This window comes from Zerene cesonia, chromosome 26 (genome assembly GCF_012273895.1).
Source record: "Zerene cesonia ecotype Mississippi chromosome 26, Zerene_cesonia_1.1, whole genome shotgun sequence".
Taxonomy (NCBI): Eukaryota; Metazoa; Arthropoda; class Insecta; order Lepidoptera; family Pieridae; genus Zerene; species Zerene cesonia.
The window spans coordinates 3,611,672-3,628,588 of NC_052127.1; the positions used below are offsets into that span (position 1 = coordinate 3,611,672).

A 16,917-nucleotide genomic window follows, 5' to 3' on the forward strand; every position below is an offset into this window, starting at 1 on the left:
CTCCACTTTTCGCCCGGTTTCCGAGAAAAGCGATGTCAGTCAGTCAGTGGGTGTGTAGCTTTATATAGTATAACTAGCAGTGCCCCAGGGTTTAACCCACGTTGTAGCTGAATTTATATAGCTTAAAGCGTTACCTCAATAAATGGGCAATCTAACACTGAAAAAAATCTTCAAATCGAACCAATAGTTCCTGAGTTTAGCGCGATCTACCATACGAACTCTTCATTCTTATAATATTAATACAATATAGAAAAACTTTAATTTCAAGACACCAAGGTGGACACAACACCAAAGTTGTCTGAAAAAAGAAAGATATAAGTATGTCCGCATGTCTGTACGCGTGTACCTCTCTGGAGGCGTGTATCATGGCGGCGAGCGTGTAGGCGGCGGCGGCGAAGTAGCGGCCCGGCTCCGCGATCACGCGCACCTCGCGATCCGCGAACTTGCTCTCCAGCGCCGCGTTGATCACCTGCGACACCTGCAAGGTTATTCCGTTATTAATTGGTAATACTACAAATTTTTGGATACCGTTGGATATAGAGATTTCAAATGCATCGCTTTATATGTATACTTAGGTAAATAGATATATATATATATATTTGAAACGCATAACAATCTGTGTATTTAAGAATGATTTGTATTGCACAGAACGGCTCTTCATTCTGTCACATTTAAATTTTTCATCCGATACCTTAGTCTGTTATATAAGATAATTTTGAAAAAAATATAAACATGATAAGTTTCCTCATATATAAAGCATTTTTACCTCATATACAATGCTGAAAATAAAAAAGACTTACAAATGTAAAAAAAAAATATCGTTAAATCACAAGCTCACCTGTCTGAGGTCGGAAGCGGAGTCGCCGGCGAAGCCCCCGCCGATGTCGAGCAGGCGCATGTGCAGGCCGAGCGAGTCGCCCAGCTCGAACAGGCCGCGCGCCAGCTGGATGCCGCGCGCGTACACCGCGCACTCGCGCGCACCCGACCCCACGTGGAACGACACGCCCACCACCTAGGGGAGGGGGGGGGATTTTAGACTCGCTTTTGATTGATGACATTATCATAATTTCACGAGTCATTAGGATGACCGGGATAGAAAGATTTCCTTATATATACTCTCTGTATATACAGCTCTGAAAACGACACAATTAAGTATATTCTATCATCGAAGTGTGTTTTTAATTTTTTAAACAATATTCATTATTTCGTTAGCTCAATTGTACACTGAACCGATATTCTGATTCTGGCCATAATCCACCACGCTGGCCAAGTGCGGGTTGGCAGATGTCACATGCCGTCGAACTTTTTTAATGCTCGGACATGCCGGTTTCCTCACGATGTTTTCCTTCACCGAATCGAGTAGTGGTAGTGTTATCCACATACGCAGAAAATTTAAAAAATCCATTTATTTCCTGCACGCTCGCCTGGCCTCAAACTCCCTAACCTAACTAAAATGTACATTCCCTATGTAGGGTTTATGAAATTTAGGGTTTTTATTTAGGGCATAAATAGATAAACACTCGACTCACGGAGAGGGACATGACGGCGGCGAGCTTGAGCAGGCGCGGCGCCTCCACCAGCGGCTCGCACCCGAACTTGATGCCGAGCGGGCACTGCGCCGCCGCCGCGTCGCAGCGGATACGGATCACCAGCCTGACGAGCACATGTTCATCATCATCGTCATCATCATCATCATCATCAGCCCATATATGTTCCCACTACTGGGACACAGGCCTCCTATGAGGGTTTAGGCCATAATCAACCACGCTGGCCAAGTGCGGGTTGGCAGATAACACATGTTATCATCGTGTTATTATGTGTGGGTTTAATAAATCTTTATGTGTCTGACTGTTATAACAAGTTTAGGGTGACATTGTAAATAAATGTTATTTTAATAATTTCATGTTAAATAGACAGAACCTTTTTCCTTTGACATTGAATAATAGCGCACATACAAAAACTTGGACTACTTATATAGTCAACGGTGAAAGAATTTTTGAAATGGATCCAACAGTTCCTGAGATTAGCGCATTCAAACAAACAAACATTACGTATGCGTGTGAGAAAGGAAAGCTAGATAGATAGGCGCCGTAACGCGTTACGTAACGAACCGGTTAACCTAACAAGTAACTTCAAAATGTCGATGATGATGAAGATAGTTGTGATGATGATGATGAAGCAGGATACTCACTGCGCATCGGGCGAGTACTGCTTGATCTTATGCAGCTCGGTCTCCGAGTCGAACGTCATGGTGGTGACGCCGACCGCCGTCGCGTAGCGGATGTGCGACGCCATCTTGGCGGGGTTCGCGAATATTATGCGCCTGTTGATAGATATACAAAGTATTTAGTTGAAAAAAGGTTACACTTATAATTAAATTTCAATGCCACCGTAACATTACATTCATTACTCTATAATCTATGTTGCAACTCTCAGAACTGTAAACGTTTCAAACTATTTACAATTGTAGGACTTCTCTTGCGATAGCATATAATATATCAGAAGCAAATCGTGAAATTGTGAACGAAACGACAATGTTAACAATCTGTCCGATTTTGATTATCCATAAAAAATATAAAATTTCTGGCTAAAAGAACAATTCTGCTGCTGTATATTAAAGGTGTATAGATTCTATAACAATTAAAATCTATTGCCCTCATGGTGAGGATATTTCCCCCTCTACCTCACTCGCTCACTCTATCTTTCCTCTAACGAGTGAGAACTCTATCCGGCCTTTTGCACGTATCGATGTCTCTGTTCCCTTCTCCTTCAATAATTATCTCACTCTCACACAAGTTAATTATCACTCCAGCTCGATGCCCATATCTTTTACAAGCTGGTCCTCACTACCTCACTCACTTTCTCCTTCGCACACACACACTAGCTAATACCAGCTCGACGCCTATAGCATTGAAGTCTGTCCCTCTCTCACTCGCACGCTCTCCTCTCTCTCTCTCTCTCTCATACTCACTCCGGCTTGACGCCAATATCGGTGACGAGCTGTATCTCGGCGCGCGAGGCGCAGTCGAAGCCGGTGCCGAGCGCCGCCAGCGTGCGCACCAGCAACTTGTCGTCGTTGCACTTCACCGCTGGGAAACATTTTGTTGTTATTATCAAATCAAATGAAAAATGTGAATTCATTACTAATATTGGTATTGATTGTAAATATTGAATATAACAAAGTTATTATGAAATGTAATAGGGTTTTAACATAGTACATGTACCAAATAACCAACACTTAGGCATTTTCTGGTACAGAACTCTCTAATATAGAAGAGATATGAGACTCCTACTATCCTGAACTATCTCCGTATATTTTAGTATATCATTATAAAAAAATGCCTGGACTTTCTAGAAAATTCCTCACCATAGAAGGGCTCAACGCGCGGCATGTACTCCGTCCACTGGCGGTACCGCTCCACCACCTCGCCGAGGTCCATCACGTAGAAGGGGTCCTCCTGAATGCCCTCCTCCACTATCTCGCGGATAACGCTCGTGGGGCTCCACTCGCCGTCCAGCACACACACACGCTGCTCGTCAATTACCCTCATTTTGCCAGGGATCATTAAATTCCCTAGAGGATACAAGAAAATTATTAGAAAAACTGAAAAACAAATAAAATTCTTATAGTTGAGTAAGTATTGAAGGTACTGGAAGAATCAACCGCGTCATGGGTCAGCTGACTGACAGACCGAATATTGAGCTGAGCCTAGACTATTTCACAATCATAACATATAACAGCAAAATTAACAGAGCAAACAGATTATTGTCTCTGTGACTATGCTTTCTTATTTCATAAGGTACTGTGTTTTGTTATTATTATTTTCGTTGTGTTGTGTGTGTGTTTTTGCTTGTAAAGAAATGTTTATCTATATCAAATATATAACACAGGAAGATAATGAAAATTGTTTATTCTACTTCAAACTTTTTGTTCTTGGAAATCGCCAATATTATCTGTAATTCACGGGAAACACGCAACTCACCACCAGTTCCGATCGTTTCAAGGATCTTCACACAAACAGTGCTGACACAATGTGAGAGGCGTGCTCTGTCCTCCGACGGGCTCTGAGCCTCGGCGGGTGCCGAGGCCGAGACAGCCGGCTATCCTGCGCTCGAGAGAATTGACGACGGTCCGGAGATGGGTCAAGTGTACTCGGTGCCCGGTGGCGGCGGCCCGTTAGCGCTAGTCCACAAGTGTCAGCTGCGGGGGAGACGCACGTGTGAAGTGGCTTTATCGTCCTATCGCAGTATTGTGATAAATGACATTCAGAGCAATGAAATCAGCAGTAATCTGCGATTTTTATCAACTGCGTAGATTGTAAAAGATGAAATATTTGTAAGTCAATCAGAATTTCGCGAAACACAATTCTACTGTATTATTTTATCCTTATTCTGTTCACATGATAAAAAGATAAATGTGTAATAATTATAGAGTAGATTTTATAACAAGTAATTAACAAATGCAATAAGATATATGAATTAGTATATCATCGCTTGAATAAGTTTATGTTTGCATCATTTATAAATCTTTATAAGTTATGTAATAAATATTAATATATAAAAATAAAATAATTTTCTTTTAATCAAGCATACATTCTTGTCATAACTAGATCCGAAAACATAGATAATTTTCGGGAGCGGTCGCGGATTGATTTTAGAAGAAACTTTTAATTCGGATTTAAGGGATATGTGTAGATTGAATACGCTGTTCTCTTAAGACTAACTAAATCTAATTCTATTGTCCACCGTCCCTGCGACAAACGCGGTAAGGCTGCTGCATTGCTGACGTCTATTCAGACACATACTCATAGGAGGAGTTATAAGAACATAACTACATTGACAACAATGAATTATAAGATGTCTGCTGTATGAGCCCTTTTATATGAAATTCCACACCGTTTTTTTGTCATAATGCACATTCCTGTTGTACGTCGTTATTACTAAAAAACCATTCCATTATAAAGTATAAAAAGCTGGCATCATGGCATGCTAAGAAAGGTCATCCTGGCATTTAATAATGGGCATCTGATTGGTACATCTATTAATGGAACATTACTTTCGATAAAACCGTCGATTATAGAGTTAATCGACATATGCACGTACATAATTATGTTTAAAACATCCATTAAATGTCTCATTATGACTTAATTCATAATATAACCCATTATTTTATTTCCCACTACAACTCAGAACATCGGTGTGTCCTTTCATACGTACTACTAAGCAGTTTTTTTTTCTAGTTCGGTCACTGCAGTTTAGTAGTCTTTTTTAGAAATTTCTTTCCCAGCTTTGTTTTGAAGGAAGAATTTGTGCTCCATTATTTAGCTTTTCGCGCTAAGATACGCTTGGGCGCAGCAGTTTCTTTGCGGAAATGCTTGTCTGCATCAGCACTGAGGAAAGTTTTGTATTTTTATATGTAACTAGCTGTTCGCCCCGGCTTCGCCCGTGGTAAATATGTAACCCATGTGTGGTTTACCGCTTCGATTTGTCGAGAACACTTACGCGTGCGTGGTGTGTCGTCAGCGGGCCGGCTCTCGTCGGAGCCAGGGCGGGTCGACGTTGAGCGCGCGACGCCAGCAGCGCGTTGCGTGTCGCCCGGCACTGTTAGATGCGCCGGACTCACCCGGTCCTGTCTGTGAAACGGATACAATAGTCAGATATTAAAATATGAAGGACTTTTTTTTGGTTCTAATTATATGGGTCAGTTGCACCATTATTAGTATCTAATAGCTTTAGCTACAAGCAATAACTTGGCGGTCGATTCGATAGAAGAAAAAGAAATTAAGTTTGTAAATTAAGGACCGTTTCCATCACTAGCTGATAAATTCACTTACTGCGTATTTGAAACTGCCTGTCGTTTTAATTATTCATTCAGGAAATTTCTCAAATTTATACCGGGTTGAAATAAAAGTTACAATAGAATACAATATACTTTATTTAACACATATAAATGAGAAAGATTAACAAACGAAGAAGAAGAAAAAAGAAGAAAGTTAATGATATAGAAAGGTAAATTTTAATCATTAGGTATGAGATAAATGGTATTCACAATTTATTTATATCCAGAACATTATTATCATTATAAATGCGATAGTGTGTTTGTTTGTTTGTCTGTCTTTCACGTTGCAACGGAGCAACATTATGATATGATTTTTGTCAGGAGATGGCGTGTTATCATGGTGAATTCCTATAGGAATTTCCTTTATTACGCGGAATTGACTGTCCTCAGTTCATAGTTACGTAATTTTATGAGCAAACAAATATAAATACCCCCTGGGTTCCTTGCTAATGACGTCGGTTCTAAATATTTAAATAATTTAATCATTTTCTGTTGATATCACTGTTACTACGGCAAGCGCACTCGGTTATTAGCGTCAGCCTTGAACCAAGCAACTCTTGAGATAAAACTCTTTGTGTTGGCAAAAAATTGGCAACTGGCGTGATATCGCGAGATAAGAAGCCCGATATTACGACAAAAAAAAAATAAAGAAACATTTCGCTCGATTCGCAAACAGATCATGTGCGACATCCGATCGATATATTTCAAAATTCAGTTCATAAATGACTATACACCATGATGAACTTGGCTTACGTCACTAAATGTTACGAAATCTCGTTTGACTTTCAACAGTCCTGAAAATTTTAGGCATCCACTATTATTCAGAGATATAAAAGATCTGTATTTACTATGTGATCCTAGTAATGAAACAAATTATACATGGGATGAGTTGACTACGCAGCTGATAAATTATTGAGTGATTGAGTAAAAGCGAACAAAAAAAAAATACAGAATTTGTCCCTGTAAATTAAATATTGCTTTCGAAAATTATAATAGACTAGCTGCGCCCCGCGGTATATCGGGATAAAAAGTTGCCTATATGTTATTCCAGTTGTCCAGCTGTCTACGTACCAAATTTCATTGCAAACGGTTCAGTAGTTTTTGCGTGAAAGAGCAAAAAACACACACATCCTTACAAATTTATAATATTAGTAGGATAGTAGGATACAACTCTCTTTCAGTAACATCATTGCGAAGCATAAATTTACAATGTTACTCATTAATTTATATCGTACATCTAACAGTATCATTACGTGCTCTACAATTCCCGTTATCTCTTGCTGTAGGACAATTGAGCAAATAAACAAATCAATCTATTCCGGAAGGTCAAACTGTCCAATACCAATTGATTATTATCACAGTCTAATAATCCACGGAGTTGTTCAATGTTTAGACAGGTCGATCGTGCGGGGACCAAGGGGCGAGACGCGGGAGGATCGAGCCCGAACTACATACGGTATCTTAGCAGCTCGGGACACAATTTAGGGACTGCCGCGCGCATGCTTTTATACAATTTTCAGCGTTACTCGGTATAGTAACGACGATTATAGAGTTGTGATAAATGCGACATTTAGCGTCTAGATGTTTTCGGTTTTTGCTACGAAATCAGAGGCGCTGTACTAATGTATGCTTTCTTATTATACTGTGTCATTATAGTTATGTCATCTTATTGTTATTGTACACTAATTATGTTATTTACATCATTGTATGTTCCGATCTATAATTCTATACTATGTAATAATATAAAGCTGAAGTTTATTTGTGTGCACGTACGAATGTCAGGAATTACTGGTCACTATTAAAAAACATATTGTTAAAAAGTTCATTTATGGTGGTAGGCTCTAAGCTATATATTGTATATAACTTTAAGACGACTTGTAAGCCGCAAGACACAGCTAGTATATAATAATCGAGGCACGCGCTCTTGCCTTATCAGTTTTTATATTTAATATTAACAAATAATGATTCAAGCAATATTGGGGTCCTTTATCACTAAACTTTATGTGTAACAAACAACTGCTAGAAGGACAATAGCTAACATTAATTGTACTAGATAAATTTATCTTTTAGAGTTGTCTTTTTCATTTAACCTTTAAATAACATGACAGACGAATATTTACTGAAACGTGTTTACGCGTACTATATTTATTACGAGTAGTTTAACGATATAACGATGCTATGCTAAAAATTTTAAGCAACTTTTTACTATGCTTTAGATACGAAAAATCGGCTACCTAACACTTGCAATTTCATAGCTGAGTCAGTAGTTTTTGCGATTAGCGCGTTCATACATACAAAAAAAATACCTCTTCAGCTTTATTTAATTAGTACTTAGTATAGAAGTATAGATAGGTACCAGCTGTTATTCCCAAAACTATTACAAGTCGATTAAAAACTCCAACAAACACCGCCAACCGTATGGTATGCACTTAACACAAAACAATAAAAAACTAGCTTATTACAGAAAATATAGCATTGAAGTAGTAATTCCGAGCTAGAATATTAATGCAGCGCAGTTACGAAGTATTGTTCGATGTCCAGTAACAAACCCTCAATTAGTTTTAAATATTTATGTAGCTGTTTAAATAGCCCTCATTCTCAATGGTAATGCGCAAAGCGAAGAGGGTTATATAATAATTTTGTTATATTTCATTCATGAGTATCGTTCAAACTATTACGCAGAATATAGACTTTACAATACCGGTTTTATTTATTAAAGAAATATATGGAATCCGCCATTCTTAAACCTTGTTCGCACAAATATTTTTGGTCTATACTAAATAAAAATATAAGAAAGAATTTATACTATATTTTTATAAGTTTTATTAGATTTTAGAAAATTTCTTTATACATATGTATATCCGCCATCTATGTCTCGAATATATGAAAATCTACACATATGGTATAATTTATAGACATTCAATTCAAAGATTTTTCAAACATGAAAAATCGTTGATTACTTTAAACCGTAAGAGGCGAAAAAGATGTGTATAAGACTTTGACAGAAAACACCATAGCTGATCGATTATTATAAAAGCTTTTCCCTGAAGTTAAACCGAAAAAGTATAAAACGTAAAAAAAAAAAGCTAAGTCGCCAAGAGGCAAGATATGATCCGACAAGGTCAATGTTACGGCGAGTTTCTCACTTTACGCTGACACGTAATTTGTTTACCTTCGCCCACGTATTAGGAAACTTATGTAAAATTGTCACATAACCACGATAAAGTGTAGAACAATGTTAATGACTTTTAACTGATGATACTGGAAAAATTATAATGATAACGGAAAATTTGTAACAATATTATGATTGAAGTATTATGTAAAATTGAAATAATTAAATAAAACATACCCTTAATAGCGTAATTCTCAAAGCTTTTAAAAACCTCTAAGCAACAACCTCGCGGTTGTTGCTAAATATACAGCGAGATAGAAGGAAACGAAAAAAAAATTAGTCAAGACGACTAATTCAATAGAAAAATTCTAGTACGAATTTCCAAACGCAAGCTGTGTGACACCCGTCAAATACGCGGCAAACTGATAAAAATGTCTGCTGTTTGATCTATTTAAACGTGAACTTATCACAAGAGAGATTTGTGGGATGTAATCAGTGTTTTACTTTATTATATTACATTGGCTTGTTTATTTTTAATGTAAATAAACTCATTATATTTGTTTCACAAAAAATCACACTTCGATCACTCGTTGACACAATGTTGCCAGTTAAAAAAAAATGTGACACGTTTCGGGATTCACATGTATGAGCACAGATAAAAAAAAATAATAATTAGTATGGTAACGTGTACGTTATCTAATGCACGCTGGGAAACGTAGATCTTAAGAACTGGCGTAGTACTAGTATCCACTGCTACGAACCGCATCATCGAGGTCACGAGGCTCTTACGTTTAAACGACGGATATTTTAGACGATAATTAATATTGAAGGCTGCTTATCTAGATTTACAGAGTTCACATATATGACGTTAAGTCGTGTTTCATATATTTAATATAATTTATTCTTAAATTAGGCATCGATTTGTATCTGCTCGTGAATCGTATCGACACGGTTCATATTTGATCAACAAATTCCTTTTGTTTTAAAATTTAGACTATTTAAATAAACTCTGTTTGCACAGTAGCTATCGTTCATATAAAAGCGACATATTTTGTTACCATATAGCCACAAAATAAACACCATTTAAAATATTTTCGATTTAGCACCAAAATTATTTTTATTGTTAGATTAAAATGTTAAGTAGGTACCTACCGCCAATATAGAGTATGTGGTAAGTATTAAATATATTCATTTACGATTAATTATTTTTGAGATCCCTACAAGTAATAAATTACATATACGAAAGAATATAAGCAGCAATATAAAAACACCTGTCTGTCCTGTTATCCGTTAACGATTTTAATAAAATTGGGTTATTTACCGAATTGGGTATTTTTATCAAGAAAACAAAATGCGAGTGAAATAACTATAGATGTGGGGCGCAAAATAATTGGAAAAAGAATTAAAATATGAATCATTTCTGTAAAACCGTATTTACACATTCGCAGGAATAGTGAGAGCGACATAGCGAAGCGAATGGAAAAGCGAATGGCGGGGCGAATAACTATTAGCTCGAATGTGTAAATCCTATCCTATTCTATCCTACTAATTCTAATAATATTATAAATGCGAAAGTTTGTAAGGATGTGTGTGTGTTTGTTGCTCTTTCACGCAAAAACTAATGATCCGGTTGCAATGAAATTTGGTACGTAGACTGGACAACTGGAATAACATATAGGCAACTTTTTATCCCAATATTCCTACGGGATACGGACTTACGCGGGTGAAACCGCGAGGCGCAGCTAGTACTTTATAACAATACCGCATACACACAATAGTAGTATGACTACAATACTATTGAATTTACGATAGCGCGTGCCACGTTCATTGTATATGATAAATTGAATAAGATAAATTTCCTGGAAAACGGAATTGATAACGATTATAAACAGAACGAGATATAATAGTCGTCTTAAAAGTATACGTGTAAATGAGTGAATTCCGCTTTAGAATATCGTTCAGTTTTCGAAGCGTCAATATTATGTGATTATAATTTATTTAAATATATTAACGGGCTTATAATTTAACGTACAATATATAATTGTATCATACATGTATTTTATATTTTATTACATTTTCATATAATAAAGGCAGACCACATTCATCCAAAAATCGGAACCAAATACGCGCAAAAGCAGACCTTCTGTATTGGTTCTTATAAATTGTTCGAACAGCACAAGCAGCACAAGAGTACACAAAAATTAATACAATAGTATGATAACATTAATTCCGCAGACGTTAGATACACAGTGATAGTAATTTAATAACGTGTGGAATTCTTTAGGTTTTATCTGTTATTAAGTTTCCAGCTTCTTGCATAATTAAAAAGATTTACGGTTGCAAATTTGCACAAAATGTTATTTAAACGAAACGCGAGGCATCATTTATAATCTTCACTATTCATTCTTCAGTAAGGTTGAAAACACATTGCCAATATCAAATCTCAACTGCTGAAATGTTTTGGCACATTGCGAGCGGTTGAACTTTCGCCACGATGTACCTATATGTAATCGATCGGTCTATTTCCTCCAAACAGTTATACAATACTGCGGCACAATGCACCCTAGTAAAATTTAAATGTACCTATAAAATACAAATGCAGGTGAAGTACCTCATACACGATTGCAAACGCTATTTTATAGACATTTATCTAGGAAAATGTAACTTTCTGTATAATGTTGGTCGAGTTTATGTATAGAATACCAGCGATCCGTCCTAACTTCGCCCGTGGTCCATATATTATATAGTCGATGGTTCATATATAGCTCAGGAGTCACTTTCATATCCATTGGTGAAAGAACTTTTGGAATCGGTCCAACAGGTCAAACAAATAGCAGAGACAAGAAGATCCTATGTAAGACCATCTGAATCTGCTAAATCAGTGAAATTTTAATAGAGACATATTTTTCTTAATATTCATTAATTATAGCCATTTTCACAACCTTTTTATATTCAGAAAGTATTTTTAATCTGACAAATCAAGTTAGACTCGGATCTTAATGAAGTAGACTATAAATTTTTACAAAAAAGAACAGAAACAGACCAGACACACCCCTGACACAAGCATGTTCATTGCATTATACTTATGTGTATAACACTAACACAAATAGTATTAGCAGATACATCTCAACAGCACCTGTTGATAACCAACATGATGCGGTACTTTATCAAGCAGATAAAACTAAAATTTCCAAGAAATGATAAACAAGTCTCGGCTTTCTAGATGATGCCGTTTGTGTGTTAAACATATTTTTTTCAGACTTGCTAGAATGTTGTTGATTTTAGTGTGTAAATAATTTATCTTAAAACATTTGTGAAAAAATTTTGCAAATTTTTAGATAGAGTTGTGATCTTTAGTTTTAATACTTTTCATGTGTGTTACATCAAACTTTACCAAGATGTGGGATTTATGATAGGCGCTTAAGAGTAGAAATTTTGTTTTTTGGGTGTGAAGAATATTTTTTATATTTAGTGCATGTATACCTATTGATTAAAATGAAAAAAAATGACAATTTTACTTACATTTATTAAAGAAACACGATTACTGCTCTCATTATAGAGCAAAGGGAAATAAACAAACAAAAATTGAGTATCACCGATTCGTAATTCAAAATTTACTAATTTTAAAAGATTGCTTTTAATAAAACACAAAGTTTATTATTACATATCATCAATATTCAAGATAAAAACCACAAGTAAGAACTAAATGCTACATTAAAGTTGCACAATTGATTTGAAAACAAAGTTCATTACAAGCTAATATTAACTTAATCACAATTCAATGACGATATCACGAGAAATTATAATAAGCATAACCTTTTCACTTTATTGCATTTACTAAGTTAGCTCACTAAAACATTAACCATTACCCAATACTTCATACATACTCAATAATTTAATCTAAAGGAAATTTCTGGAATATTGTACATTGTTACTTGTTGTTACTGATAATTCTTTTCTACGTAAAGGTCACGAACATTCCTGGAAAGGGAGGTATAACTCCAGATTCTAAAAGGAAAAAAACCAGTCCGAATTGCGAACCGTTTTTGGGAAAGTTGGTTTAAAATCATCATTTCTGGACAAGACACTTAAATGGTTGTGAATAGCTAGTTTTTCTACTAGATTAATTATTTCCCTTTAATCTTCTCCAATAGCAATTCCATTCTCCCTGACATCACAGGTTGTCCCTTCTTTGTTTTCTTACTCAACTTCTTAAATCTTTCTTGCTTCTTCTTCTTGTATTCTTGCAACTTTTGATTTCTCTCCTCTCTTGCTTTCTCCTTTTCCTGCTGCTTCTGCAATTTTTCCTCCTTCACTTTATTAAATTGCTCCTTTGCTTTTGCGAAGGGAACCTTTTTAGATTTTTGATCATTTTGCAAATCTTTCTCTATTAAATCTGGGTGCCTCACAAATCTTCCAACTTCCCCAGAATCTGGGACATCTTCATCAAATGTTTTCGGTTTATATGTTCCAGCTAACTCATCATTTTTCATGCTTTTTTGATATTCATGTAACAACCTCTTCTTTCTCTGTTCCTCCCATTGCTCAAGCTTATATTTCTTGCTGTATTTTTTTAGTCTGTAAGTTTTTTTATCAAATGGCTTCTTACCATTACCATTTTCTGATGGTTCATTAAGGTTTGGTCTATTGTTATCAAAACTGTTTTGTCTTTTTGTTGTTTTTGATGATTCCCCTTCTTTTCTATCAATGTTTTTCTTTTCATTCTTATTTTGTCCGCTACCCTGATGTTTATTCTTCTGATTCTTATTCGGCAAAAAGAAGGAATCCCTCTTCTTTTCCATTTTAATTTATTTTTCCTGTTCTTCAGACCTATAATGAAAGAAAAAGCGTGTTTCAACACAAAACAAGAAGAAAAAGTAGAAAAAGGGTAAAAAAAACATGCAAAAACAAAGACTTAATTAAATAAAAAAACACGCTTTTTCTTTCTTTATATGTTTTAACTACTAAACCTACTATATTTATTCGTGTTGAAAAACCCAAACTAGCTTCAATTGTTTATTTATTTTGAACACCTAACAAAGATGATAATTATTTGATTGAAATTGTAATTACTGATATTATAGAAATTATTAATTCTATCAGTCTGTCTCTTCACACATAAACCACTGAGACAACTTGGTACTGGTATAGTTTCTGCTCCAACACTATCACACAATAATCACTAAGTATTTCACTAGCTTATAGCATTATTTTAGTTACAGTTTGGAGTGTTGATGTTACATAAAGTAATTAGTAGTAAAAATTATAAGAAGTACTTATACAAGTACTTATTATTTATTGTTATAACTGTTTCTGTTTCTTTAACTTATTTTGATCAAATAAAAAATAATCAGAGCATAATATTTGTAAGCAACCATGTCACAAATACAGCAGGGACTTCATAAACATAAAAACACTTTCAAAGATCAGTGAAAATGCGAGTGTAATTATGGAATAATAAGTATGACTAGGGACTGATGTGATTACTTATAAATAAGTAGGTATTATATTCATTAAATTTTAACACAAGAACCAATAATAATAATAATTACTTATTGGTTCTTCTTATTTTTAAAGTCTATTGTTTAGTAGTAAATTTTAGAACAAACATGTCAAAAAACAGCTTGACATAAAATGGATGATTCAGTTAATGATACAAACCTTTGGTCAATAGAAAATTAAATATAAAGTAATGTGAAAATATAATTTCTGACATAGACTCTACAAAACATATCTCTTCTTAAAATATATTGCTAGTGCTAACACAGAAATTGGTTAAAATGATCATTGAAAAAGGCATGAACATATTTATTCAAGATATAATATGGTAAAGGCTTTAGATAAAAATTAAATTACCTAACATAGGTGTTCGTAGTGCTAAAGTGGTAAGTTTAATTATTTTTAATTTAATAAATAGCTTAGTTTATTAGCTTCAAAAATATATAACATAATAAACGTTTTTAAACCAAAAGGATTAGCAGTTCTAAAGGCTTAACCAACCATTATCTGTAATGTACTAAGTACGATTGATTGAACTAAGATCCAATGTGAAATAAACATTTAAAATGATGGCCAATTCGTTCGATAAATATACTATCATAAAACAAATTGTCATATACATGGATGTTGAGGAATTTTCTAGGTTTCAAATAGGTTAGCTATCGAATAGAGTATCGGTAGAGTGAAGAGTTATCGAGTGACGTATGTAAACGTCACGACACGCTATGATTCAGTTTTCATTTAGAGTATTCTTCAATTATTAATGATGAATCAATTGTATTTTGGATGTTAGTTAAATATCGAAAAGAGCAACAGAACTATTGCTTCATTTATAACTGGGGGCTACAAGTCAACTATAAGTCAAGGCCTTTGATGTATGAGCATTGAGCAGTTGTGGCACAGCTGTACTTAAGAAAATCGTATTTAATTAAGTATGCGTGCTATTTTATAAGCAATGATAGGATGATGTGGTTATTTTATGTTCAAACTAATGATTATAATGTAAAAATGCAAGGCAGCTTACCAAATTAAGCCACCCACTGGGTAGGCTCTGAATTATCGGCGGAATCTTGATAGTTTAGTTGCACTTGGCACGAAAAAACTTAACCACGATTATAGATTTTATGTCACGGTTATTAGACTTTAAAACTTTACCGACCATGCCCTAATGTGATTTTTTGAGAAATTTTCCAAAAGGAAACGAGGTTTACGACTCGCGAAAATGTCACAAAAGGAACGAGGGAGAAGTTTGATGGAAAAAAGGAGACAGCTATATCGAATTCTGCGCGCGCAGCGCCCTCGCCTACCTAAGTTTTTTTAATGCCAATCGATTGCTAGTGAAGATGCTGATGAAAGCAAAATTCAAAATTCTTAGTTATTGATTCTGATTTCAAATGTTTTAGACATAATTTTACTATTTAAGTATAATTAGAAAAAGTTTAAGTTCAAATTAGTTGATATTGGTTTTAATGACCACTTCGGTTACTTAGTGCGAAACGGAACGTCACCTATGACGCTATATATATAATACGTTCATGGGTTAGTTTTAAAAATGGATCAAAGATGGCGCTAAGCGGTCAGGACTCGGGACTGAGCGGATAGATTATAATGTGTAACTTACACACAAATTTTTGGAAGCGATATGAACGTTTATTAGTTGAGTTCTCAGCCAAAAACAATTGATGAGATCATTATAATATATCGTCAAATATATAAATTTAAAAAAGTCCTTACGCCTACTTGAAAAATAGTCCAAGTCCTTACGCCTACTTGAAAAATAAATCGATTCTTGAACTTTACCAACAATTAACCAATTACTTGAATACAATAATCAATTTCTTTACAAATTATAATATTTAAAAATATAATGAAGAATATTTGGTGTTTGTTAAAAATAATTAAATATTATCCAATGTTAGAAATAGGTATGAAATGATAATTTCTCATACCCTGTCTACTCATATTTGAGAAAGACCGGCTAAGCAGAGGTTCTCTGCCAATACTCATACCCGGTGGTTGTCGCTTACCAGCTACCACCCAATGGCGACTATAGATTACTTTTTACATTATGTACGTGGCGAGTGGCAACCCACTTAAGTACACGCTATGTTATTAAAATATATGTTTCATTATCGCATACGATGATGACACTGCACTTATAGCCGTCGTTTTAATCACGGTTAAAAACTTACCTATGTCTTCAAAAAACTTAGACCGGCTACACACAAGGATACCCTTAAAACGGTATACTCGACTTTGTGCGAATCTATCATCAGCTACTCCATTCCTGCTTGGGGAGGATCTTCTAAAAACAATATTATACAAGCAGAAAGTGCCCAAAGAGCTGTGATTCAATCTCTGTTAAACAAACCTTTTCTATATCCAACCGTACAACTACCTAGTCTTGCCATAAATATTGTAATAAAGAAAAAAGAAAATTGTTAACTGCAAATAACATTTATTACTT

General features: G+C 35.1%; 2 protein-coding genes across 2 annotated transcripts in view; both read right to left on the reverse strand.

Moving 5' to 3' along the window:
• Positions 1-15,697, reverse strand: part of LOC119837176 (ornithine decarboxylase 2-like) — a 17,826-nt gene extending 2,129 nt beyond the window's left edge. The window contains exons 1-9 of the mRNA XM_038362699.1: positions 15,475-15,697; positions 5,503-5,633; positions 3,984-4,201; positions 3,368-3,574; positions 2,972-3,089; positions 2,192-2,323; positions 1,530-1,653; positions 839-1,012; positions 273-478 (exon numbers count right to left, since the gene is read on the reverse strand). Of these exons, the coding sequence (XP_038218627.1) occupies positions 273-478; positions 839-1,012; positions 1,530-1,653; positions 2,192-2,323; positions 2,972-3,089; positions 3,368-3,566 (953 nt within the window). The 5' untranslated portion in view covers positions 3,567-3,574; positions 3,984-4,201; positions 5,503-5,633; positions 15,475-15,697. The remainder of the gene's footprint in view (positions 1-272; positions 479-838; positions 1,013-1,529; positions 1,654-2,191; positions 2,324-2,971; positions 3,090-3,367; positions 3,575-3,983; positions 4,202-5,502; positions 5,634-15,474) is intronic.
• On the reverse strand, positions 13,079-13,753 carry LOC119837177 (thyroid transcription factor 1-associated protein 26). The gene has a single exon (XM_038362701.1). It carries the CDS (start codon positions 13,751-13,753, stop codon positions 13,079-13,081), a length of 675 nt encoding a protein of 224 aa, XP_038218629.1.
• Positions 15,698-16,917: the final 1,220 nt, after the last annotated feature.